At 36.4% G+C, this 26,341-nt stretch overlaps 1 protein-coding gene across 2 annotated transcripts in view; it reads right to left on the reverse strand.

Annotated features, from left to right (window-relative positions):
• Positions 1–776: 776 nt before the first annotated feature.
• The window catches only part of TERB2 (telomere repeat binding bouquet formation protein 2), a 35,181-nt gene continuing 9,616 nt past the window's right edge, over positions 777–26,341 (reverse strand). The window contains exons 6-7 of one of the 2 annotated variants that reach the window (XM_058737888.1): positions 20,536–20,624; positions 777–847 (exon numbers count right to left, since the gene is read on the reverse strand). In XM_058737888.1, coding sequence (XP_058593871.1) covers positions 792–847; positions 20,536–20,624 — 145 coding nt within the window. In that variant the 3' untranslated portion in view covers positions 777–791. Of the gene's footprint in view, positions 848–11,050; positions 11,675–20,535; positions 20,625–26,341 lie in introns of those variants that run through there. The other variant, XM_058737887.1, reaches the window with a different exon arrangement.

Here is a 26,341-nt window from a genome sequence, read left to right on the forward strand (position 1 = left end):
CAGGGAGGACTCTGAAGATCCTAGTGATTTCCCTCAAACCACTCCCACACAAATCCCATAACTCAGGGTCCAGAGTAAGATGGAAAGAAATTGCAACAGGGAAAAAAATAATTACATTTTCATTGGCTTGTTTTGTAAATCTGGCTTTTTGTATTAGGTTAGGATGATGCATCTGTATTTACCTTAAGGTGAATTACAGTACAAGATGCATCTGTCTTTGGCTTCATCTATCAGGCTCTATTCTAAGTATTGTCCTTGGTTTGATTCCACAGGACAGTCACACACACACACACACACACACACACACACACTCACACTCATAAACCATAGGTGAGTTCTCCTAGGAGAACCTGTCCTTTCTGCAGTTGTAGGAGGAATGGAGAGCAGCAGCAGTGTTGTCCTACTTCTGACACCTCTCTGCCTGGTAGTTTTATTTCAAGAGAATTCACTTAACATGCTCCATTGGGGTGACTGTGTGGTGATTTCTGATGGTAGATTTAGGGCTGTATGCTGGCTTTGCATGGCTTTGCCTTGAGTAACCTCCCCGTTCCCCAGTTTCTTCACCTATAGAAAATAGGATGATATCTATTTGTAGGGTTGTTATAAGGACTAAAATGATACAAGTGAAAGTGTCCTGGACATGGCAGTCATGGTGACTGGCATGCTCACAGCCCTTGCTGAAAGGGAACTTGGGCAGCCACCTTGGTCCACAGTTGATTGCACCGTGTGTGGGTATCTGATACCCCCAAGTCAGGCAGATCCACAGGCTGACCAGATACTAACGATGCAGTTTAATGGAGAAAGTTCTGTCTAAAAAGTAGGATAACAGCAGGTGGCTCTCTAAAACCTGAAATAGAAAATAAAGAGGGAATCGGGCAATTAGGGACAAGAACTGAAGCTCAAAAAGAAGGAAGAGGTAGGGCCAGAAGCAAGTTGTAATTGTGACAATTAATAAAAGGAACCCTCATGTAGAAGGGATTCGAGAGGCCAGCAGAAGGGGCTCTCACACCCTACTACTTGTGAATTGCAGACCCTACTGGAAGAGAAAGACGTTGCAGACCAGTATTTCTTTACTATCCCAGCAGGAGGGAGAAAGTTTTTCCTCCTCCCCTGGCAACATCCTAGCCAGTGAGACTGTCACAACTTCAACCAAGAAGAAGCTACTTCGAACTTCCAATTTACTGCAATGGACTTTTTGTTTATAACAGCCCTTCCGACTTCCCCCTTTCCTCTATACAAGAGGCTTCTTCCTCTTTGTCTGCTCTTGCCCATGGTTTTGCTGTAGCTTGCTTGTCCCGGATTGCAATTCTCTACTCTTCCCAAATAAACCCATTTTTACTGGTAAAATAACTGGAGTTTTATTTTTAAGGTTAATATAGTTTTTGAGGAGGGCTGAGTTACTGAGGAAACAGAAACTAGGAGTATGCAAAAGTAGTGAGGTGAGAAAAGACATAGAATGGATGCTAAGGAAGCCAAAAGTGGAGAACTCTCCCAATAAGCAAAGTCTCAGTAGCTGAGTCGCATAAATGGCAGAACAGTAGAGTGAAGATTCATGAACTTCTGCCACTGAGATTCCTAGTGCCATCTTGGATTCGGAAGAGTTCCTGATGTTGGATTTCCATCATTTGCCTATCTTCCTTATTGCCACATACCATCTTAAAATGAATTCCTATTACTTGAGTTTGTCTATTGATCCTTATTTCTTGCAAAAGAGGTTAATTAAAACAAAAAGAATCCAAGTGGTAGTTCTGTGTCATTTTTTAAAATGGATCTTGAAACAGTGGGGCATGAGGGAAGCAGAACATTCCCGGCAAAGGAAATATTCAGGAGTCAGGTTTGGAGGTGAGAGAATATTAAAGATGTTGGTGGGTAGGCAGAATCTCAGAAAAATAGTCAGGGGATTGTGATCTCTCACAAAGGTAAGGGTAGTAGTGTAGAGTAGGGTAGTTGGGAACCTAGATGCCCAAAATGGACAACTTTACTATGTTGTCAGAAGCTGGAGCTCCTCTGCCAAAGGCTCTATGATTCTCACACCCTCAGGGTTTTATTTTATTAATACGTATCATTTTTAACATCTTAAAGATCAGTCAACAATTTGTTATAAATTCTCTCAGGCAAGAAGTGTGGGAACTTGATTAATGACCAAAAACCGAGTTGTTATTATGGAAGATTCAGCCAGACCTGTCCCTTATCTTTGCTATTCAAAAGCTGTTTGTGTCTTCAAGGAAGCTGCTTGAAAGAAACACAGAAGACAAACCAACTCCCTGTCACATTTATCCCTGTGGGCTGAGTCACAGGGAAATGCAGACAGGATAGAAACAAGTTTCCTATCTATGGACTGACTCTGCCCCAGCCCAGACTTTAGTGATGACTGAAGTCCCTGGGAGTTTAGATACAGGTCAGGACTGGTAAATACCATTGGTCCTGGGTCCTGATAAAGTATCAAAATCTGTTTCCCTCAAGTGTTTTCCAAATTTTTTAGGCTCTCTGAAGCTGAGAAACAGACTTTAGAACAGTGTTGCTCATTAGTAGTATAATACAGGCTTATATCTAATTTTATTATTTTAAAAAATTTAATGTTTATCTTATTTTTGAGAGAGAGAGAGAGAGAGCGTGGAGGAGGGGCACAGAGAAAGGGAGACACAGAATCCGAAGCAGGCTCCAGGCTCTGAGCCCAATGCAGGGCTCAAACCCATGAACCACGAGATCATGACCTGAGCCAAAGTTGGATGCTTAACCTACTGAGCCACCCAGGTGCTCCTGGTATGGTCTATTTTAATGAATATTCCATGTGCACTTGAAAAGAACTTGTATTCTACAGTTGTTGGCTATAGTGTTCTATAAATGTCAACTGAGTTTTTAATCATGTTACACAAACCATCTCTCTATATATATCCTTACTAATTTTAATCTGCATGCTCAATTTGATATGAGAATGGTTATGGAGATGTTAACATCACCTATGATCATGTACTTGTCTATTTTTTCTTTTGGTCCTAGAAAATTTTGCCTTATATATTTTGGGGCTATATAATTACATGAGTATAATTTTTATTTTCCTGCTGAACCTGAATCCTTTTATCATTATGAAGTGTTACTCTTTTTATCTAATAACTTCTTGTGTTAAATTCTACTTTATCTGGTATTAGGTAAAGCTACACCAACTTTGATTAGTGTTTTGATGGTGTATTTTTTCCATACCTTTATTTTCAACCTTTCTGTGTCCTTATTATCTTATAATTGAAGTATTTAATCCATTTACATTTAATGTTATTACTGAGTTATTTGAATTTGAATTTAAATCTGCTATTTTAATATTTGTTTCCTGGGGCACCTGGGTGGCTCAGTGAGTTGAGCGTCTGACTTTTTTTTTTTTAATTTACATCCAAGTTAGTTAACATATAGTGTAATAATGATTTCAAGAATAGAATTTAGTGATTCATCACTTATATATAACACCCAGTGCTCATCCCAAGTGTCCTCCTTAATGCCCCTCACTTGTTTAGCCCATCCCCCACCCAAAACCCTTCCAGCAACCCTTGGTCGTTCTCTGTGTTTAAGAGTCTGTTATGGTTTCTATATTATTTTTTTATATTTTATATTTCTCTGATTTTATATTATTATTGCTTCCCTTCCTTTATGTTCATCTGTTTTGTATCTTAAATTTAACATATGAGTGAAGTCATATGATATTTGTCTTTCTCTGACTTATTTTGCTTAGCATAATATACTCTAGTTCCATCCACATTGTTGCAAATTACAAGATTTCATTATTTTTCATCATCAAGTAATATTCTAGTGTGTGTGTGTGTGTATTATAAATACACACACACATATTCCATTGTGTATATTTTTATATACATATATATACATACCACATCTTATTAATCCATTCATCAGTCAGTGGACATTTGGGTTCCTTTTGGCTATTGTTGCTAGCACTATTATAAACATGGGGGTGCATGTGCCCCTTTGAAGCAACACTCCTGTATCCTTTGCATAAATACCTAGTAGTGAAATTCTATTTTTAATTTTTTAGTTCTATTTTTAATTTTTTGAGGAACCTCCATACTGTTTTCTAGAGTGGCTGCACTAGTTTGCATTCCCACCAGCAGTGCAAAAGGGTTCCTCTTTCTCCACATCTTTTCCAACATCTATTGTTGCCTGAGTTGTTAATTTTAGCCATTTTGACAGGTGTGAGGTGTATCTCATTGTGGTTTTGAGTTGTATTTCCCTGATGATGAGTGATGTTGAGCATTTCTGTTAGCCATTTAGATGTCTTCTTTGGAAAAGTGTCTATTCCTGTCTTTTGCCCATTTCTTCACTAAATTATTTGTTTTTTAGGTGTTGAGTTTGATAAGTTCTTTATAGATTTTGGACACTAACCCTTTATCTGTCATTTGCAAATATCTTCTCCCATTCTGTTGGTTGACCTTTAGTTTTGCTGATTGTTTCCTTCACTGTGCAGACATTTTTTATCTTGATGAGGTCCCAATCATTTATTTTTGCTTTTGTTTCCCTTGCCTCTGGAGACATGTCAAGTAAGAAGTTGCTGTGGCCGAGGTCAAAGAGGTTTTTGCCTGCTTTCTCCTTGAGGATTTTGATGGCTTCCTGTCTTACATTGAGGTCTTTCATCCATTTTGAGTTTTTGTGTATGGTGTAATAAAGTGGTCCAGGTTCATTCTTCTGCATGTTGTTGTCCAGTTTTCCCAGCACCACTTGCTGAAGAGACTGTCTTTTTTTCCATTAGATATTCTTTCCTGCTTTGTCAAAGACTAGTTGGCTGTATGTTTCTGGGTTCTCTATTCTGTTCTATTGATCTATGCGTCTGTTTTTGTGCCAATGCCATACTGTATTGATGATTACAGCTTTGTAATACATCTTGTAGTCTGGGATTGTGAGGCTTCTAGCTTTGGTTTTCTTTTTCAGGGTTGCTTTGGCTACTCAGGGTCGTTTCTAGTTCCACACAAATTTTAGGCTTGTTTGTTCTAGCTCTGTGAAGAATGCTAGTGTTATTTTCATAGGGAGCCCTATATCTAATTTTAACTTGTCAAATAGTCATGTGACAAAAGTAAAAGGACATGGGTGAAACTTGTTTTTATAATGTGTTTTATTTAACCCATTATATCCCTAATTATTTGGTTTGCTTTCTATGAATTTCTGAGAGAGATATATTAACAATCTCTCGGGGCACCTGGGTGGCTCAGTCAGTTAAGCATCTGACTCTTGATTTCAGCTCAGGTCATGATCCCAGAGCCATGGTGGGCTCTGCACTGAGCATGGAGCCTGCTTGGGATTCTCTCTCCCTCTCTCTCTCTCTCTCTCTCTCTCTCTCTCTCTTTCCCACTTTGTCCCTCCCTCCACCCCCGCTCACTCTCTCTCTCTCTAAAAAAAATTAAAAATTAAAAAAATAATCTCTTGCTATAATTTCTGTATTTGCCTATTTCTCCTCTTATTTGAGGCTAAGTTACTGGGTCGTTGTGTCTTACAGAGCTCCCTAAGTCTACTTAATTCCTCCATATCCACTAAGTTGAGTTTAGAAAGTACTAATTTGGTGGGCTGCCTGGGTGGCTCAGTTGGTTGAGCATCCAACTTCAGCTCAGGTCATGATCTCACAGCTCGTGAGTTTGAGCCCAGTGTCAGACTCTGTGCTGATAGCTTGGAGCCTGGAGCCTGCTTCAGATTCTGTGTCTCTCTCTCTCTCTCAAAAATAAATAAAGACTTTTTTATAAAGTACTAATTTAGTGATCTTTCCTCATCTGTTTTATTACAGGAACTAGAATATGCTAGTAATAATAGTAATGCAATTATATAACTTTTTCACTGAGCACCTACTAAGTACCTGGTGTTGTACTAGGTACTTTACATGTATTACTTCCTTGATCCTCACAATTTCCCTATAATTTTGGCATTATGATCCCCATTTACCACAGACAGATTAAATAACTGGTCTAAGATCACTCAACTAGATATGCACTATATTGGAATTTAAACCAAGACGGTTTGACTCTGTGCTCTTAGCTACTCCTTTCTACTGCTACTGAGATGTGCCGCCCTTTCTAAGGCAGAAGATGTGAGTCCAGGTGTCATTTATGAGCATGTTTGCTTTGACATACTGCAGAATGCAAAGTGAATAGAAAAACACCAGATAAGGTACTCCAGGAAAGGTCTGTATATATTAATAAATTATTAATAGCTTCAAGTGGGTTCTTCTGGTATATAGTAGTAACAGGATGATAGATATGTCACTGGGTCACTAGGCCTTTCATTTGAGTATTTCAGGGAATCATTCATACTAAATAGGAATTTGTGCTAAATAGTATTTCTGGGAATAATTTGTACCTGGTAAAATATTATAGACTCATAGGTCTGGAAGGTCCCTCAGGGATCAATTATTCCAGAACACTTATTTACAGTACTAACAGCCATTACCTCTGAAGGTGGCATTTTAAGGGACTTTTACCTTTTATATTATTTATTTCTATGCTGTTTATTTTTTTATAAGAACACACAACACATAATCAGAAAAATAAAATGGTTATTCCTGCTAAGACAATTTAATAGGGAAAAGAATAGTCTTTTCAACAAAAGGTGTTGGATCAACTGGATATCCACATGAAAAAGAATGAAATTGTACCCTTACCTCATACCATACACAAAAATTAACTCAAAATGAATCACAGAACTAAATGTAGGAATTAAAACTATAAAAGTCTTAGAAGAAAACATAGCTTAAATGTTCATGATCTTGGGTTAGGCAAAGATTTCTTAGATACAAAACCAAAAGAAAAATATAAATATTGGACTTAATCAAAATTAAAAACTTTTGTGCTGCAAACAATGCCATCAAGACAGTGAAAGACAACCCATAGAATGGGAGAAAATACTTATAAATCATATACATGATAAGGAACTTATATCCAAAATATATTTTAAAAACTATTATAGCTCAATAATAAAAAGACAACCCAAATTAAAAACGGGCAAAGAACTTGAATAGATGTTGATTTGCGAACTCAGGAGCTTTGCAAGTGAAATCTTTAAATGGCCTCAATTACAGAGGGCAAGGAAAAGAGTAAGGAAAAGGCAAAGAAAGAGTAAGACCACTCCAGATTGGTAGGGGGCAGATTTAATAAGGGAACTTACATACAAGGCTTGTCTTAGGCAGCTGAAAGATGAGTAGATCCCTGCACCTGCCTGCCAGAATCTTAAAAATTTATATAGAGGCTTTAACTGATTTCAGTACATATATTGACCAGATGATCTTAACACCACATTACTCTCTCAAGTCTGCATCCTTGAAAATGGCTCTCACTGTGGGAACAGTGGGCAGAAAACACATTTCAGGGACGTGGGAAATGATGAGGAGGCTCCAATTGCCCGGGTGAGGTTGTGGGTCAATCAGTGGTCACATCCTTTCCATAACTTCCTCTGACAATTAGACATTCCTCCAAAGAAGATATAAAAATAGCCAATAAGTGTGTGAAAAAAATGTTCGTCATTAGCCACAGGGAAATGCAAATCAAAATCACAAGATACAATTTCACACCAAGATGGCCATATTAAAAAACAAACAAACAGATAATAACAAGTGTTGGTGAGGATGTGGAGAAATTGGAACCCACATACAATGCTGGTGAATATGTAAATGATGCAGTCACTTTGGAAAGCAGTTTGGCAGTCCTCAAAATGTTAAACATAGCTACCATGCGATCCAGCAATTCCACTCTTCTATACGAAAGAGAAACAGAAGCGTACATTCACAGAAAAACTTGTACCTGAAATGTTCATAGCAGCATTATTCATAATAGCCAAAAAGTAGAAACAACCCAAGTGTCTATCAATTGATGAATAAAGTGCAGTATTTTCCATACAATGGAATACTACTTGGCAATAAGAAGGAATGATATAACATGGATGAACTCGGAATACATTATGCTAAGTGAAAGAAGCTTGTCACAAAAGGGCATTTTATATGATTCCATAGATACATTCATTCCATCCATACATTCCAGAATGGGCAAATCTATGGAGACAGAAAGATTAATGGCTGCCTAAGGCTGGAAGTGGGGATGGGGAGGTGGGACATGAGCGATGACTACAATGGGTAAAGGATTTCTTTTTGGGGTGGTGACCATGTTCTAAATCAGATTGTGGTGGTAGTTGCCCATCTCTGTCATGATACTGAAAGCCATTGACTTGTACCCATTAAATGTGTGAACTGTACAGCATGTGATTAAATCTTAATAAAGCTGTTAGGAATGAAAAATGGCTATTCCATTAAATTGATGCAATATGATTTAAGGGGACATTCTATTCATTCATTATTAAGCAGTGAGATTATTTTTAGTTTTTCACATTGCTAACTAATGGTGTAACCAAATACTCCATTTGAAAGAAATATTTTTTACCAAAACTGCTATAAATCTAAACAATATGTGGGGCACCTGGGTGGCTCAGTCGGTTGAGCGTCCGACTTCAGCTCAGGTCATTATCTCACAGTTCATGAGTTCGAGCCCCGCGTCAGGCTCTGTGCTGACCCCTCAGAGCCTGGAGCCTGCTTCGGATTCTGGGTCTCCCTTTCTCTCTGCCCCTTCCCCGCTCATGCTCTGTCTCTCTCTGTCTCTCAAAGATGAATAGACGTTTAAAAAAAAATCTTTTTAAGTAAAAATTTTTAAAAACTGAAAGATATGTGATATGCCTAAGGTCACCCATATATTTTCAACATCACAAATCTGTCAAGAGTTTACAGGTGTAAAGAATTAGTATCTTCCACACAGTTCTCTCCAATAGGATGAGGTCAGTGGCCTGTCCTTAAGCCTAACTTATGAATAGCTTAGCAGTAAGAGACACAAAATACAGTGCCTTAAACAAAACAGAAGTTTATTTGTCTGTCACATAAAAGCCTAGAGATAGGCAACCCAGAGCTAAGATGGCAGATGTCTCCACAATGCCCTCAGGATCCCAGGATCCCGCTCTAGGCCCCAGGCTCAGTCTCTTGCTCTGTCAACAATGGGGTATAGTTCTTGCTATTATGGTTTAAATGATAGCTATCACATCCCCATTCCAAGCAACAAGATGAAAGAAACCAAATGAGTGGGGGAGGAAGGAAAGGGGACAAAGTGTATATGTCAGAGGACTTTAAGAAAAGCTCCCAGATGCCCTTTCTGCTGTGCATCCATCCATTGACCAAAACATTGTGACATAGCCATACTTTATTTACTTCAAGTGAGACTGACAATATGGTCTTTATTCTAGGTAGCATGTGTCCAGATAGAAATTAGGGGTTCTATCATCATGAAAGAAAAGGACACATACATTCAGAAATAACAAGCAGACTCTGCCAATAACTCATAATTTATCTAATGTCATAAGACCCTACAAAAGCTAGAGAGAAAAATGGTCTGATTACAAAGGATAAAAGAAATAAGATGAACTAAGAACTACACACTAAATTAAGCAGTATGAGGAAAGACTATGCCTAATAGTGAAAAGCATTAGAGGAGACATGTTTGCAAAAGCATAGAGAAATAACCAAAAGTACTAAAGTGGGGAGAGCATTCTTATAAGATGTGAGCCAAGGCAATATCCATCAGATACACAAGGCACATAAAAAGAAACAGCTTAAATGAGCAATAAGTAAAATCATACTGCCTTTCATTTCCCATTAAGACAGTAGACTTAACAAAACAGTTTATTGTTGCCTACTTTATTTGTTCATATGTTTCTAATTCCTGAAAGGCTCATGTTATCAACTGATTTTATTGCTTCTGGTAGTATGTCAAGCATATACATTGCATCTGGCTTTTTCCATATACTCCTAAATATATAATTACTTTTGTTTGGAAATCATTTTGGTTGTAGTTTTTTCTCTAATATGTTAACACATGCATACTACATATATCAGAAAAAATACTTGAACACTCCCAAGAAATCCCAATGTACACAACTTAGTGTAAATTTACTTAATCCTTGTAATAAGTAATTTAAGATGCATAGACAGGCTTGGTTTCTATGCAAGAAATATTCAACTGAATGTGACTGAGATAAAATGTTCAAGAGCAATAATATTTAATATGCTTCAGGAAAAGGTCATTAACATTTAGTTTAGATTTTTTTTTTTTTTAATTTACAAGTTCAGAAGAGTTTAACCACAAATACAAATATAAATATAAATAAGGAGAAGTTACCATATGGGAACTTTCAAATGCTAATGCTGAGATTAATGTTAAAATTTTGTATTATAAAATTTGAGTCATGAAGAAAGACCAGGGCCCACATATACCCAAATGATCCAAACACTTAAAAAACGTGCATTTTCTTTAGTTAATTGTACGGTTGATATGCACTTCCTAGGTGAAAGTATAGTTTTATTTTATTTTATTTTTTTCAAGTTTGGACTGCTTTATAGAGAGAATCCCAAGCAGGCTCTGTGCTGTCAGTACAGAGCCCAATGTGGGGCTCAATCTCATGAACTATGAGATCATGACCTGAGTTGAGATCAAGAGTCAGATACTCAACTGACTGAGCCACCCAGGTGCCCTGGAGAAAGTACAGTTTTAAAAAGATGATAGCTTCACAAAAAATATATATCATTTACAAATCTTCAAAAAGTACTAAACCCAACAGATTCAACACAGTATGACCATATGAATAAAGATAAGAAGTTGCTATCTTGAAATCATTATATCTCATTACTATTTTAACTTTTTTAGAAAACAAGCCAAGCCTGTTGGCTTGTTTCTGGGTTCTCTTTGCAGATCTACTGTCACTTATATCTGTCATAGACTACAGCATATACATTGTGAAACAGTGGGAAAGCCCTGGCTTGGAAAATCAAGACAGTTGTGTTCTAGTCCTGTTTTGGCAACCAACTAGTCACCCTAGACAAGACATCCTCTCAAGGCCTTCACTTCCTCATTGTTCTCCAAGGTCCTTTCCAGCACTGTGATTCTAAGGTGACTTGAGGATTCATTTCAGAGGATACAACACTCATTTACATTAAATTCCTACTGGTACATGTTATCAGGAACTGTCCACACATGAAGTCTGAACGATTAAAGTGCTTTACTCTGTATTTTTCAAGCCAGAAACAGTAATTCAGAACTAAACAGTAACATTCTAATTTTTTAATTAAAATGAGATGATCAGAATCATAAAACTTAACATTGAATCTAGAAAAACATATATAATTAATTGAATGTTAAAGCCAAAAGAGTATCTGGCAGAGAGGGAGAGAGAGAAAGACTGAGACTTCTTATAAAGTGTTTTTATGACATTTACTCTATAACAACTGTGTACTCAGGATTTGTGGACATAACATTACAAACTGGGGAGAAAATCCAGCCCAAATGTCAAAACACAGAGCCAAAATGATTCTGAATTTCCTTAAAAACACATTTTGAGAAAGAAAGAGAAAAATTCTTCCCCATTTCCCCAATCCCCTTGTCCCAAGGGGAGAGTGTAAAATTATGTACATCTTTGCTAATATTTTATAAAAAACAAATAACTAGATATAAGTACAATTTAACTTATTATTTTCTCTTCAATTTGCTTTTTATAGCTGACATGTTAATTTCATTTTGAACATGGTATGCCAAATATCCTGAGCTTCCAGGAATAAAGTCACGTAGCTCCCCAAGGAATTTCTTCATGGAATCAATTGATATATAACCTACAAAATTAAAAATATATATACATTTGAAATCCTATCGTACTATTACACTATTTGTTTTTCAATGTCTTTGATTTATTAGAATTAAGATTTTTAAATAATGTTTTTAGAAAGAAGTAAAAAGAAGAAATAATACCAGTGAGAAGACTCTCCATGAAACTTGATAATTATTAGGGAACACCTTTCTTCCCGACTCCCCACTCCGTCCAACCTTCTACCTCCTTTTATTTTATTTTAAATGTTTATGTGTTACTGAGAGACAGCGAGACACAGAGCGTGAGCAGGGGAGGGATGGAGAGAGGGGGAGACACAGAATCTGAAGTAGGCTCCAGGCTCCGAGCTGTCAGCACAAGACACGGGGCTCAAACTCACAAACTGCGAGATCATGACCTGAGTCCAAGTCGGTCGCCCAAACAACTGAGCCACTCAGGCGCCTCTACCTCCTTTTAAAACACAAATATTTCGGGGTGCCTGGGTGGTTCAGTAGGTTAAATGTACAACTTTGACTCATGTCATGATCTTGCAGTTCGTGGTCTTAAGCCCTGCATTGGGCTCTGTGCCAACAGCTGAGAGCCTGGAGCCTGCTTTGGATTCTGCATCTCCCTCTCTCTCTGCCCCTCCCCTGCTCACACTCTGTCTCTCTCTGTCTCTCAAAAATGAATAAATGTAAAAATATTTTTTTAAATAATAAATAAAACACAAATTTTGATTACCCACTTTGACTACTGAGAGTGTAATGTCCAGGTTGGGGATAAAACATGAAGTACTTAGACTAAAATAACTGGGAAATGTGTCTGGCTTAGAGTGTAATCACTCAGAACTATCTATCCAACTAGCTACTAACAACATCAACAGCTCATCTTCACCAGCAGAGCTGGGAACACTTTCCTGCATGGCTAACACTGGGATAACATTGTTTAATAAGAAATTAAGGAAAGCCAATATTACTGCTTAGTCAACAAGGGTTTTGGGTGTGAGTAATTTTGATGTCATTAATAATCTGAAATTGATAAGAGTATCAAAAAACACCCACCTAGAATGCAGAGAGCTTAAGGACTCAATAACATTAAGCAATATTACCTTGATAGCAACTGCTTATCTGAGTGATTATATTTTAAGCGTATTGTGTTTGTAGTTTATATTAAAACTGAAACCTAGTTTAAAAGTAAATACTGTATGAGAAAAACTCTGATAGAGCTCAAAGATGATTGAGTTTAAAACACCACCATCAACATGTGGTACATGTGCATATAATTTGATTGCTTCTAATAATAGATAATAAATTCACAGCTAATAAATTAACTATGAATTAAATAATATAAAACTGAGTAGTGCCTTTAAAGATATTTTAATCATAATCATTTACTTCAGAAAATCTCTTGAAATACTATTCCTACACTCTACGTGGTTCATGATTTTTGCCTAATGACTAGGTTCTGTATAAAATAAACTAGTGCAGAAAAATATTAACATTTAGTTAACTGCACATATACACAGTATGTGAAGTTTCTAAAGATATGTATGAGGATAGGAGTTTTAAAAATAATTATTATATTGATAAAAATATTCCTATAATTATAAGAAGGACATTTAGGCATCAGAAATAGATTATTGTAGCAGTTTTGAAGTAATTATGACTTTTGGCTGAAGTCAACTGACGCCCAATTTATACTAGCTTAAACAAAAAGGGAGTGTACTAGAAAGACACTGCCATATCAACCAAGCTTGTGAAGAAGGCAGGCATGTTGCTGGGCCTCAGAAGTAACTAGCTCTCATTGTTGTCTCTTACTGGTATCCAGTTTTTCTCTACATGTTAATTTCATTTTCCTTTCTTGAGGCAAGTTGGCTTTAGTAGAAAACATGGGCCCCCATTGCTCCCAAGTTTTGTATCTTAGAGCTATGGTTACCTGAATGAGAATGATTTGACTGGCTGCATTCCATGTCAAAAAATCTAGAGAAAAGCTGTGACTGGCCCAACTTATATCAGGTAATCGTTCCCAAAGCAACTGTTAGAGGTGAAGAGCAAGCTCATGTTTTAGAAAATGACTGTTTCTGTGTAACCCAGATGAACTGGGGGGGGGGGGGGGCGGGGGGGTGAGAAAAAAGAGTTCCTAGGAAAGGTATTCTTGGTGGAGGATTCCATAAGTGTCTGTGGTAACCAGCCTCCCAAATGGCCCTAAATGATCCCTATCTCTTAGTGTTCACCAGTTTCTGTAGTCTCTGGAAGGAGATTCTGTATTTGGGTTGGTCTTTGTGACCAATAGCACATGGCTGAAGTGATGGTTTGTCACTTCTAAGAGTAGGATAAAAAAAGCATAGTGGCTTCTGTCTTGGGTAGGCTCTTTTCCCTCTTGCAGTTCTCTCTCTGAGGAAAGCAAGCTACCATGATGTGAACAGCCCTTATGGATAGGCCCACTTGATGAGGAGTAGGGCCTTGAGCCGAAAATCAGCAAAGACCCAAGCCTGTCAACAACCACATGAGTGAAATGTATTTCCCAGTTCTAGTTGTGCCTTGGAGTAACTGTAGCCTGGCTAACAACTTGACTGTAACCTTGTGAAAGACTCTAAGACGGAAATATCTAAGATGCTCCTGGATTCTTGGCCCTCAGAAACTATCAAGTAATAAATGTTCATTGTTTTAAACTGCTAACTTTTAGAGCAATTTGTTACACAGTAATAGATAACTAATAAAGTACCTATGATAAGTTCCCAAACTTTTAATTATCAGAACTTTTTGGTTTGAAAATTTTGCCTGCAAGATATTTACTCTTTTTTTTATTATTAATAATACATGTAGCTATCAATCAGAACTTCTTCTGATAACCAGTGATATCAGACTGAAAGAATTTAATTCCAGTCAAAAGCAAAAACCAAACAAAAAACAGACCAAAAAAAAAAAAATCCCTTGATATTTTATAGGACATTTGGCACTTCTGAAGACATTTTTCATTGTCACAATTTGGGGCCACTGGGTTCTATGGCATAGCTCCAATTTGTATTTTCTGCAACCTAACATCTAATTAGTTCTATTTTAAGAGATTTAACATTCATTGAGCTAAATCTAACCCATTTTGAGGAAGAGACAATTAAGTTATAGTCACAGAAATTACTACCACTGCCTAAATTAGAACTGTCATTCACTACATTCCAACAAGTTATTCCTTCCTGTACAAGCAGATGGGCATGATTTTAAAAAAGGAAGTACTTGTCATTTTATATCAAAATTAAAGACAAATGAATTATCTCTAAAAATTGAAACTTTCTTCCAAGAAAGTGCTATAAAATTTTAACGTAGGGGCGCCTAGATGGCTCTATTGGAAAAGCATGTGACTCTTGATCTTGGGGTCATGAATTTGAGCCCCACGATGGGTATAAAGATTACTTAAGATAAATAAATAAAATTTTTTGTAATTTTTATTTAATTTATTTTTTTAATTTACATCCAATTTAGTTAGCATATAGTGCAACAATGATTTCAGGAGTAGATTCCTTAATGCCCCTTACCCCTTTAGCCAATCCCCCTCCCACAACCCCTCCAGCAACCCTCTGTTTGTTCTCCATATTTATGAGTCTCTTATGTTTTCATTCCCTTCCTTGTTTTTATATTATTTTTGCTTCACTTCCTTTATGTTCATCTGTTTTGTATCTTAAAGTCCTCATATGAGTGAAGTCATATGATATTTGTCTTTTTCTGACTGACTACCCTCTAGTTCCATCCACATAGTTGCAAATGGCAACATTTCATTCTTTTTGATTGCCGAGTAATACTCCATTGTATATGTATATACCACATCTTCTTTATCCATTCATCCATCGATGGACATTTGGGCTCTTCCCATACTTTGGCTATTGTTGGTAGTGCTACTATAAACATTGGGGTGTATGAGCCCCTTTCAAAACAGCACACCTGTATCCCTTGGATAAATACGTAGTAGTGCAATTGCTGGGTCACAGGGTAGTTCTATTTCTAATTTTTTGAGGAACCTCCATACTGTTTTCCAGAGTGGCTGCACCAGTTTGCATTCCCACCAGCAGTGCAAAAGAAATCCTCTTTCTCTGCATCCTCGCCAAAATCTGTTGTTGCCTGACTTGTTAGCCATTCTGACAGGTGTGAGGTGGTATCTCATTGTGGTTTTGAATTGTATTTCCCTGATGATGAGTGATGTTGAGCATTTTTTCCTGTGTCGGTTGGCCATCTGGATGTGTTCTTTGGTGAAGTGTCTACTCATGTCTTTTGCCCATTTCTTCACTGGATGATTTATTTTCTGGGTGTTGACTTTGATAAGTTCTTTATAGATTTTGGTTACTAACCCTTTATCTGATATGTCATTTGCAAATATCTTCTCCCATTGCACAGGTTGCCTTTTAGTTTTGCTGATTATTTCCTTTGCTGTTTAGAAGCCTTTTATTTTCATGAGGTCCCAATAGTTTATTTTGCTTTTGTGTCCCTTGCCTCCAGAGACGTGTTGAGTAAGAAGTTGCTGTGGCCAAGGTCAAAGAGGATTTTGTCTGCTTTCTCCTTGAGGATTTTGATGGCTTCCTGTCTTACATTGAGGTCTTTCATCCATTTTGAGTTTATTTTTGTGTAAGGTGTAAGAAAGTGGTCCATGTTCATTTATCTGCATGTCACTGTCCAGTTTTCCCAGCAGCACTTGTTGAAGAGACTGTCTTTATTCCGTTGGATATTCTTTCCTGCTTTGTCAGAGATTAGTTGCCCATACATTTGTGGGTCCATTTCTGGGTTCTCTATTCTATTCCCTTGATCTGAGTGTCTGTTCTTCTGCCAGTACTATACTGTCTTGATGATTACAGCTTTGTAGTATAGCTTGGAGTCTGGGGTTGTGATGCCTCCTGCTTGGGTTTTCTTTTTCAAGATTGCTTTGGCTATTCGGGGTCTTTTCTGATTCCATACAAATTTTAGAATTATTTGTTCTGGCTCTGTGAAGAATGCTGGTATTATTTTGATAGGGATTGCATTGAATATGTAGATTGCTTTGGGTAGTATTGACATTTTAACAATATTTGTTCTTCCTATCCAGGAGCATGGAATCTTTTTCCATTTTTTTGTGTGTGTCTTCTTCAATTTCTTTCATAAGCTTTCTATAGTTTTTGGTGTATAGATTTTTCACCTCTTTGGTTAGATTTATTCCTAGGTATTTTATGGTTTTTGGTGCAATTGTAAATGGGATCGATTCCTTGATTTCTCTTTCTGTTTCTTCATTGTTGGTGTATAGGAATGCAACCAATTTCTGTGCATTGATTTTATATTCTGCCTTTTGCTGAATTCATGGATCAGTTCTAGCAGTTTTTTGGTGGAATCTTTTGGGTTCTCCATATAGAGTACCAAGTCATCTGTGAAGAGTGAAAGTTTCACATCCTCCTGGCTGATTTGGATGCCTTTTATTTCTTTTTATTTCTCAATCATGTCTGATTGCTGAGGCTAAGACTTCCAATACTATGTTGAATAACAGTGGTGAAAGTGGACGTCCCTGTCTTGTTCTTGACCTTGGGGGGAAAGCTCTCAGTTTTTCCCCATTGGGGATGATATTAGGGGTGGGTCTTTCATATGTGGCTGTTATGATCTTGAGGTATAATCCTTCTATCCCTACTTTCTTACAAGTTTTTATCAAGACGGGATGCTGTATTTGGTCAAATGCTTTCTCTGCATCTATTGAGAGGCTCATGTGGTTCTTGTCCTTTCTTTTATTAATGTGATGAACCACATTGATTGTTTTGTGGATATTGAACCAGCCCTGCATCCCAGGTATAAATCCCACTTGGTCGTGGTGAATAATTTTTTAAATATATTATTGGATCTGGTTAATATCTTGAGTATTTTTGCATCCATGTTCATCAAGGTAATTGGTCTATAGTTCTCCTTTTTACTGGGGGCTTTGGTTTTGGAATCAAGGTAATGCTGGCTTCATAGAAAGAGTTTGGAAGTTTTTCTTCCATTTCTATTTTTTGGAACAGCTTCAAGAGAATAGGTGTTAACTCCTCCTTAAATGTTTGGTAGAATGCCCCTGGAGAGCCATCTGGCTCTGGACTCTTGTTTTTTGGGAGATTTTTGATTACTAATTTGATTTCTTTACTGGTTATGGGTCTGTTCAAATTTTCTATTTCTTCCTGTTTCAGTTTTGATAGTGTATATGTTTCTAGGAATTTGTCCATTTCTTCCAGATTGCCCATTTTATTGGCATATAATTGCTTATAATATTCTCTTATAATTGTTTTTATTTCTGCTGTGTTGGTTGTGATCTCTCCCTTTCATTCTTGATTTTATTTATTTGGGTCCTTTCCTTTTTCTTTTTGATCAAACTGGCTAGTGGTTTATCAATTTTGTTAATTCTGTCAAAGAACCAGCTTCTGGTTTCATTGATCTGTTCTCCTGGGTTTTTTTGTTTCGATAGCATTGATTTCTGCTGTAATCTTTATTTCCTGTCTTCTGCTGGTTTGGGTTTTTTTTTGTTTGTTTGTTTGTTTTCTGTTCTTTTTCTAGCTCTTTAAGGTGCAAGGTTAGGTTGTATATCTGTGACCTTTCTTCCTTCTTTAGGAAGGCCTGGATTGCTATATACTTCCCTCTTATGACCGCCTTTGCTGCGTCCCAGAGGTTTTGGGCTGTAGTGTTATCATTTTCATTGGCTCCCATGTACTTTTTAATTTCCTCTTTAACTTCTTGGTTAGCCAATTCATTCTTTAGTAGGATGTTCTTTAGTCTCCAAGTATTTGCTATCTTTCCAAATGTTTAGTGTTTCATAGTGTTGTGGTCTGAAAATACGCATGGCATGGTCTTGATCTTTTTGTACTTGTTGAGGGCAATAAATAAATAATTTTTTAAAAATAAAATTTTAATGTAGAAATTTAGAGAGAGAAAATAATTAGTAAGAAAATTTTTAAAAATCAGAAAATTTTACTATTGTTCTACCTATAAAATGAAAAAAAGACTATTACAAGTTAAAATTTTACTTTAAAAATTCTGGCTAATGATTATTTTTTATATTTTTTTATTATTTTATTTTTATTTTTTATTTTAGAGAGAGAGGTGTGGGGTGGGGAGAGGGACAGAGGGAGGAGAGAGACAGAGAAAGAAAGAGAATCCCGAGCAGGCACTGCACTCAGTGCATAGTCTGACACAGGAGTCAATCCCATGACCCTGGGACCACAGCCTGAGCTGAAGTCAAGAGTCAGATGCTCAACTGACTGAGCCACTCAGGCACCCTGACTAATGATTATTTCTACAGTTCTTTTTCAGTTTTTTATTTTTTTTATTTTATTTTTATTTTTTTTAACGTTTATTTATTTTTGAGACAGAGAGAGACAGAGCATGAATGGGGGAGGGGCAGAGAGAGAGGGAGACACAGAATCGGAAGCAGGCTCCAGGCTCTGAGCCATCAGCCCAGAGCCCGACGCGGGGCTCGAACTCACGGACCGCGAGATCGTGACCTGAGCCGAAGTCAGCCGCCCAACCGACTGAGCCACCCAGGCGCCCCTTCAGTTTGTTTTTAATATAACACTATCATGTCTTTTGAATAGTCAGACAGCAATGAAACATAGAGCAGCATTGTTACGTGTCCAGATCTAAGCATTTGTCTTTATTGTGCTGATTTTAAAATTTATCATTGATTTTTTAAAAATGTTATCAAATGTTTGATATGTCCAAATGAACATGGGACATTTAGTAACTGGTGATAGAGTTGCCTGAAAAAATCAATACCAGTAACGTGCCACAACCATGGTTTAAGGGGTACTTGCATTTTATCTGAATGTTTAGGTCTAGGGATAAGTCAGGGTAGCAGTCACTATTCCCAATATTAGAACTTAAGTACTTCTACATAGTTCATTGTCCTTTGCAGTCCACATTTACTCCTCAAAGGCCCAGAACTGACTTCTCCGCTATCAAAGCTGGGTAGCAGTTTTCTTTGATGTCCCTAAGATTCAGTCTCAACCTACACATTAAAAGTTCTTTTTCAAAGTGCTTTTCTAAAGGCCAATTTATTACTCAGATGAACAGGATGAAAAAAAAATGAAACAAATGGCTAGACAAAATGGTAAGAAGGAATAATACTATGAGAGAAGACATCTAGGAATCTGTGGACTACTTGCAAGAGGTAGTTTTGACACTCGTAAAGAAAGTGTGAGAAAAATACAAATGATTTTTAAAATGAAATTTCAAAAACCTGTATTTTTTAAGTTGCTGTATTTTAAAGACAATTTTTTTTAATCTCTATTTAAAAAAAAAGATCAATGACATTACTGAATACCACCCAGATCAAAGTATCTAACTATCCACCTCATTTAGCACTAAGTCCCAGAGGCCACTTTTCAACTGGTTCCCTAAGTTCCATCCTCTCACATCAGCATTAGTAAGCCATTTTTTCTTTACATCGGGCACTAGAAAAGCCAAATATGGAGTCCACGGACACCTGAGAACCTCTCTAAATTATATGTGAAGTTTGTGTATTATGTTTGTGTTTGTGTGTATGCTAGGGAAAGGGGTCTATGTTTCATCAGATTCTCAAAGGAAACTATGATTAGAGTGGTCCATATAATTTATCTTCCAAATTGGTATGCCTGAGAGTAAAAAACTGATGCCAGGACAACAGGCATAAACTGGGACTGTCTTATGTAAAAACATGGATGTATATTCACACTACCAATAGACCAGTGTTTTAACAGAAAATATGGGGCCTATCTTTGCGTCAATTCTACAGATTTATTTAATGTAAATGATATCTCTTCTATTAGTATATGTAACAGAAGGGACTCTACTTGCCAGGCTAGTACAACAGCAGCTTTATTGTACAAAATATTCTTTTGTTTCTTCCCTACTTGGGTTTTCTCTAAATTTTATTTTAAATTACCTGTTACCATGTTGTTCACTGGATAATTCTGAAGAGGGAAGTACATCTGCTTTTCCGTAACTGGAGTCCTTATAAAATGCTTTTCTGTGCTATAAAACGAAACATACAGAAAGTCATATTTCTATTTGGGTTTTTTTCCTGAAAAATTATTCCAGGCAATATGTAATCTATTTGCTCTTTTTTTTAAAAAATTTTTTAAAGTTTATGCAAGGGAGGGGCAAGGGAGGGGCAAGGGAGGGGCAAGGGAGGGACAGAAAGAGAGGGAGAGAAAGAGAATCCTAAGCAGGCTCTGCAATGTCAGTGAGGAGCCTGATGCGGGGCTCGAATCCACAAACCATGAGATCATGACCTGAGCCGAAATCAAGAGTCAGATGATCAACTGACTGAACTGCCCTGGCACCCCAATAATCTACTTGCTCTTGATCAGATTTCAGTTTTATTGGGTGAAAATGTTAAATGTGAACTTTTGTGCTTCTAAGTAATACAAGGGCCCATTCAGTTTTCCTGGCCACTTGACAAAGCAAATTTTTAATGTAGAAATCTAAGTCTTTTTTTTCAATATTCTGAAAAGCATAATAATTCAATAATACTTTATAATTAGATAAAATACATATATACATATGTAATCTTAAATATGCTAAAAAAAAGCAGAGTGGGTTCTATTTTAAATAATCACAGCATTTTTGTTATTCAGTGTTTAAATAACTGAAACTCTGTCAACTAGTACTTCAATACTGTAATAAATAAAAAATGTTATCTGGGAAAATCATGAGGTATACTAAGATTCTGAAGTAACTTCTGAGTTAAAAAGAAAAAAAGTTAAATTATTCCGAGTGTGGTTGTATAGTATAATTAATTACATTCTAACTTTTAAGAGCTAAGTAGTTTTCAACTAAAAGATCCTATTTTTTAACTATGCCAAATAACAATGTTTGCTATATTTAGCCTGTATATAATTAATAGCTAATATAATTATGAAAACAAAAACCTCAATAATTAAAAATTGGGGTCATCCTTTATTATTTTCCTTTAAAAATCTAAAATTACAGTTAGTATAGTAAAAACTTTATTTTCAATTTGTTTAAAAATTAGATTTCATCTGAAGTCTTCTTCTTCTTCTTCCTTTTTTTTCATCTGAACTCTTCTAAAAGAAACTATGGCTCACTTAGGATAAGATCCTTCAAATAAAGCAAAATAATATTCCCAAAAGAATCAGAAACTGAAAGGGATAACCTTTATTATTATTATTTATCAAGTCTCTAAAATTTTTGGCTAAGCAATGAGATGGAGGAGGAGAGGGAAAGAAATGGAAGACATATCTAGTTAAAAGGAAGAAGCAATCTTTCATATTAACAAATTACCCTGAAAAGCCAAGAGAATCAACTGAAATATTTCTAGAATCTTAAAGATTCCAAGTGGGTAGTTATAAGACAAATACTGCCAAATCAATCACTTTACTTTATAATAGTAATAACTAATAAAAAATAAAATGAAAAAAAAACTGATCCAATCCACAGCAGCAGCAAAATTCATAAAAATCTATAATAACCAACACAAGAAATATATGATTCTATATGTAGGAAAGTAGGAAACTTTACTCAGATATAGAAAAGAAAAGTAGGGGTGCCTGGGTGGCTCAGTTGGTTAAGCGTCCCACTTTGGCTCATGTCATGACCTCGCCGCTGGTGAGTTCAAGCCCTGTATTGGACTCTGTGCTGACAGCTGGCAGCATGGAGCCTGCTTCAGATTCTGTGTCTCCTGCTGTGTCTGCCCCTCCCCCGCTCATGCTCTGTTGCTTTCTGTCAAAAGTAAATAAACATTAAAAAAAAATTTTCTTAAATAAAAGAAAAATAAAGAAAAACAGAAAACATTCTCCTGGATAGGAATACTGAAAATTATAAAGGCCTAGGGATTCTCAAATTTAAGTTTAACACAATTCTCAATAAAATCCCAAAGGGATTTTAGAGGTTAAGAAAAAATAATTCTAAAATTTACCTGAACAACAACATATTAGAAAATCAAATAGGAGGCAGACCGAATGTATAATAGAATGAAAAAAAAAAAACAAAAACCTAGCAACAATCTTAAAAGACATACAAGATTTGTATGAAAAAAAATATGAAAATGGTCCTTAAGGCCCAAAAAGAAAATTTTAAAAAGTGGGGAAAAAAATACCATTTTCTTAGATTGGAAGATTTGGTATCAAAGATAGTCTCCTTAAGTTAGTCTCCTTAAGTTAATTTTTTTTTGTAATGTCACTAAAAATAATAATTTTTAAAAATATTAACAAGGTGGTTGTAAAATTCAAATAGAAAAATAAACCAGAAAGAATAGCTAAGCATTAGGTAAAAACTAAGTAAGTACAGGGGCGCCGGGGTGGCGCAGTCGGTTAAGCGTCCGACTTCAGCCAGGTCACGATCTCGCGGTCCGTGAGTTCGAGCCCCGCGTCAGGCTCTGGGCTGATGGTTCGGAGCCTGGAGCCTGTTTCCGATTCTGTGTCTCCCTCTCTCTCTGCCCCTCCCCCGTTCATGCTCTCTCTCTCTCTGTCCCAAAAATACCGTTCATGCTCTGTCTCTCTCTGTCCCAAAAATAAATAAAAAACGTTGAAAAAAAAAAACACAAAAAAAACTAAGTAAGTACAAATAAACTATGGATTTAATTAATTATAAAAAATAAAATAAAAATAAAAGTCTTCTGTAAAAACAAAAAGAATAGCTAAGAAAATCTGAAAAAGAGTAAAGAAGAGAAACTAGCACTAGATATTAAATCATATTATAACTAACTAAAACAGAGTGGTGCTGTTGTATGACAAATGAATGGAATATAAAAATATAAAATCCAGAAATAGACCCAAATACTTACAGGGAACTAACCTATAATAAAGGTGGCATTTTAAGACAGTGAGGGAAAAGATGAATTATTGAATCAATAGCCACAAGTAGGGTAGCTATCTGCAGGAAAAAAAGAAAAAGAAAGTACATCCCCACCTCATATCTTGTGTCAAGATATACTCCAAATGTGTCACAGATTTAAATTGGAAGATAAAGTCATCATTAAGAAGAAACCATAGCAAAAAATAATGATGACAATAATCTTTTTTTAAATTTTTTTAATGATTATTTATTTTTGAGAGAGAGACAGAGCGTGAGCAGGGGAGGGGCAGAGAGAGAGGGAGATGCAGATTCTGAAGCAGGCTCCAGGCTCTGAGCTGTCAGCACAGAACCCAATGCAGGGCTTGAACTCACAAGCTGTGAGATCATGACCTGAGCTGAAATTGGACACTTAACTGACTGAGCCACTCAGGCACTCCACTGATGATAATAATCTTAAGAGTAGGAAGACTTTCCTAAGTACAATACAAAACCCAGAAAGCCATTAAAGAAAATGTTAATAAGTATGAATGTATACAGTAAAACATTTCTGCATGACAAAACCTAACTTTTTTTTAATGTTTATATTTGAGAGAGAGAGAGGGAGCAGGGGAGAGGCAGAGAGAGAGAGAGGAAGACAGAAGATAGGAAGTGGGCTCTGTGCTGACAGCAGAGATCCCAGTGCAGGGCTTGAACCCACAAACCATGAGACCATGTCCTGAGCCGAAGCTGGACGCTTAACCAATTCAGCCACTCAGGCACCCTCAAAACTTAACATTTTTAAAGTCAAAGACGGGGACGCCTGAGTGGCTCAGTCATTTAAGAGTCCAGCTCTTGGTTTTAGCTCGGGTCATGATCTCACAGCTTTGTGTGTTGACCTCACAGCTTTGTGGGTTCTAGCCCCAAGTTGGGCTCTGTGCTGACTGTGTGGAGCCTGCTTAGGATTCTCGCTCTCCCTCTCTCTCTGCCCCTCCCCAACTTGCACTGTCTCTGTCTCTCTCAAATAAATAAATACATAAAAAATAAAGTCAAAAGACAATAGGCTAGGAATTATTAATTGTAATTTATTTCACAAAGAAGTAATTCTCCTAAAAGGTAAAGGGTTTTTATCAAAAAATAAAAATAAAAATAAAACTCAATCGATAGGAAAAGTGCAAAGGATATGAACAAACAGTTCACAGAAAAGGAGATACAAGTGATTCTCAAACATGTGAAGACACTCAGCCTCATTCATAATAATAGCAATTCAAACAAAACTAGAGTGAGATACCATTTTATACCTATTAGATTGGCAAAGACCAAAATATATGATCGCACACTGTATTGGAGAAGGTGCAGGTGAAAGAAGGGTGACTAACTATCCCAGTTTACCCTGGATTTAGGGGTTGCTCAGGAGACAGAGCTTTTCAGTGTTAAAACCAAGACAATCCTTAGCAAACCTGGATGTTTGTTGGTAAACAAACCTGAGAAAGGCACTTTTAAATATAACCAGTAGGAGCATAAATTGGTTTTACCTATATGGAAAGTAATTTGATAAGACCTATCAAGGATACAAATCTGCAAACCTTTTGACCTAGCAATTCACCTCCTAAGAATTACCCTACAGATACTTGCACACATACAAAATGACATTACATGATCATCCACTGAAGCACCACTTTTAATAGCAAACTAGAAATGACCTAACAGTCCACTGAAATAAGGGACTAGGTAAATAAATTATGGCAAATTCATACCGTGGAATACTATACAGTACAAAAATGAAAAAGCTCTTTATGTAATAATATGGAATGATGTCTAAGGTAAAATGATTGAGTGAAAGAAGGCAAGGGACTGAACAGGGCTTATAGTCTATCACTATTTGTGAGAAAAAGGAGAAATGAAAATATTTATATTAATTTGCTAGTATATGCACATATAAGAAACTAGTAATAATGGTTGCTTCTGAGAGAGCAATTGGCTTGTTAGGGACCAGTATTTTCACAGTGTCCCCTTCTGTATATATTAGATTTTGATAATTAAAATTTGAAAATAGAATAATATGTAGGCATGAAGAACTGAGGAAAAGATTTTTAAAAGGAGAATAATCAGTTTGGGACTTGCCTTGTCAGGTATTAAGATACATAAATAAAGTTATATAATTTTTTTTTTAAATTTTTTTTTTTTTAACGTTTATTTATTTTTGAGAGAGACAGAGCATGAACGGGGGAGGGTCACAGAGAGAGGGAGACACAGAATCTGAAACAGGCTCCAGGCTCTGAGCTGTTGACACAGAGCCCGACGCGGGGCTCGAACTCACGGACCGCGAGATCGTGACCTGAGCCGAAGTCGGACGCTTAACCGACCAAGCCACCCAGGCGCCCCTAAAGTTATATAATTTAAAAAAATATTATATTGAGAGAGAAATAGATCCACAGATTAATGGAATAAAACAGTCTAAAAATAGATCTCCATATACATAAAAACAACCTATGACAAAGGGAAATTACCCATCAATTAGAAATAGATTTATTATTCAAAAAACCCCGTGGAAATTTCTTATTTGTAAAACAAAATCAATTTTGATCTCCTACTACCATAAACCAAAATAAATATCTGCAGAATTTAAAACTGATTTTACATTTGAATGGGCAAGAACTTTTCCAAGTATAAAAGCAATAGAAGAAATTATAAAGGAAAAGTGATCAGTTTAATGGTACAAAAATTTAAACTTGTATCTCTAAAATAGTATAAGCCTGACAACAAACTGAGGATAAAATGTGACAAATTGGCAAAAGGATAATATAGCTATTATATAAAGTTGTCAGACAAGTTGATAAGATAAACAATGAGACCCCACACACACAAAAAAAGGGAGAAAGAATAAAAACTAACCACAGAAAAGGAAATATAAAATGCTAATAAACAAATTCAAAAAGGCTCAAAGCCATTAGTAA

The sequence above is a fragment of the Neofelis nebulosa genome, chromosome 7 (genome assembly GCF_028018385.1).
Source record: "Neofelis nebulosa isolate mNeoNeb1 chromosome 7, mNeoNeb1.pri, whole genome shotgun sequence".
Classification (NCBI taxonomy): domain Eukaryota; kingdom Metazoa; phylum Chordata; class Mammalia; order Carnivora; family Felidae; genus Neofelis; species Neofelis nebulosa.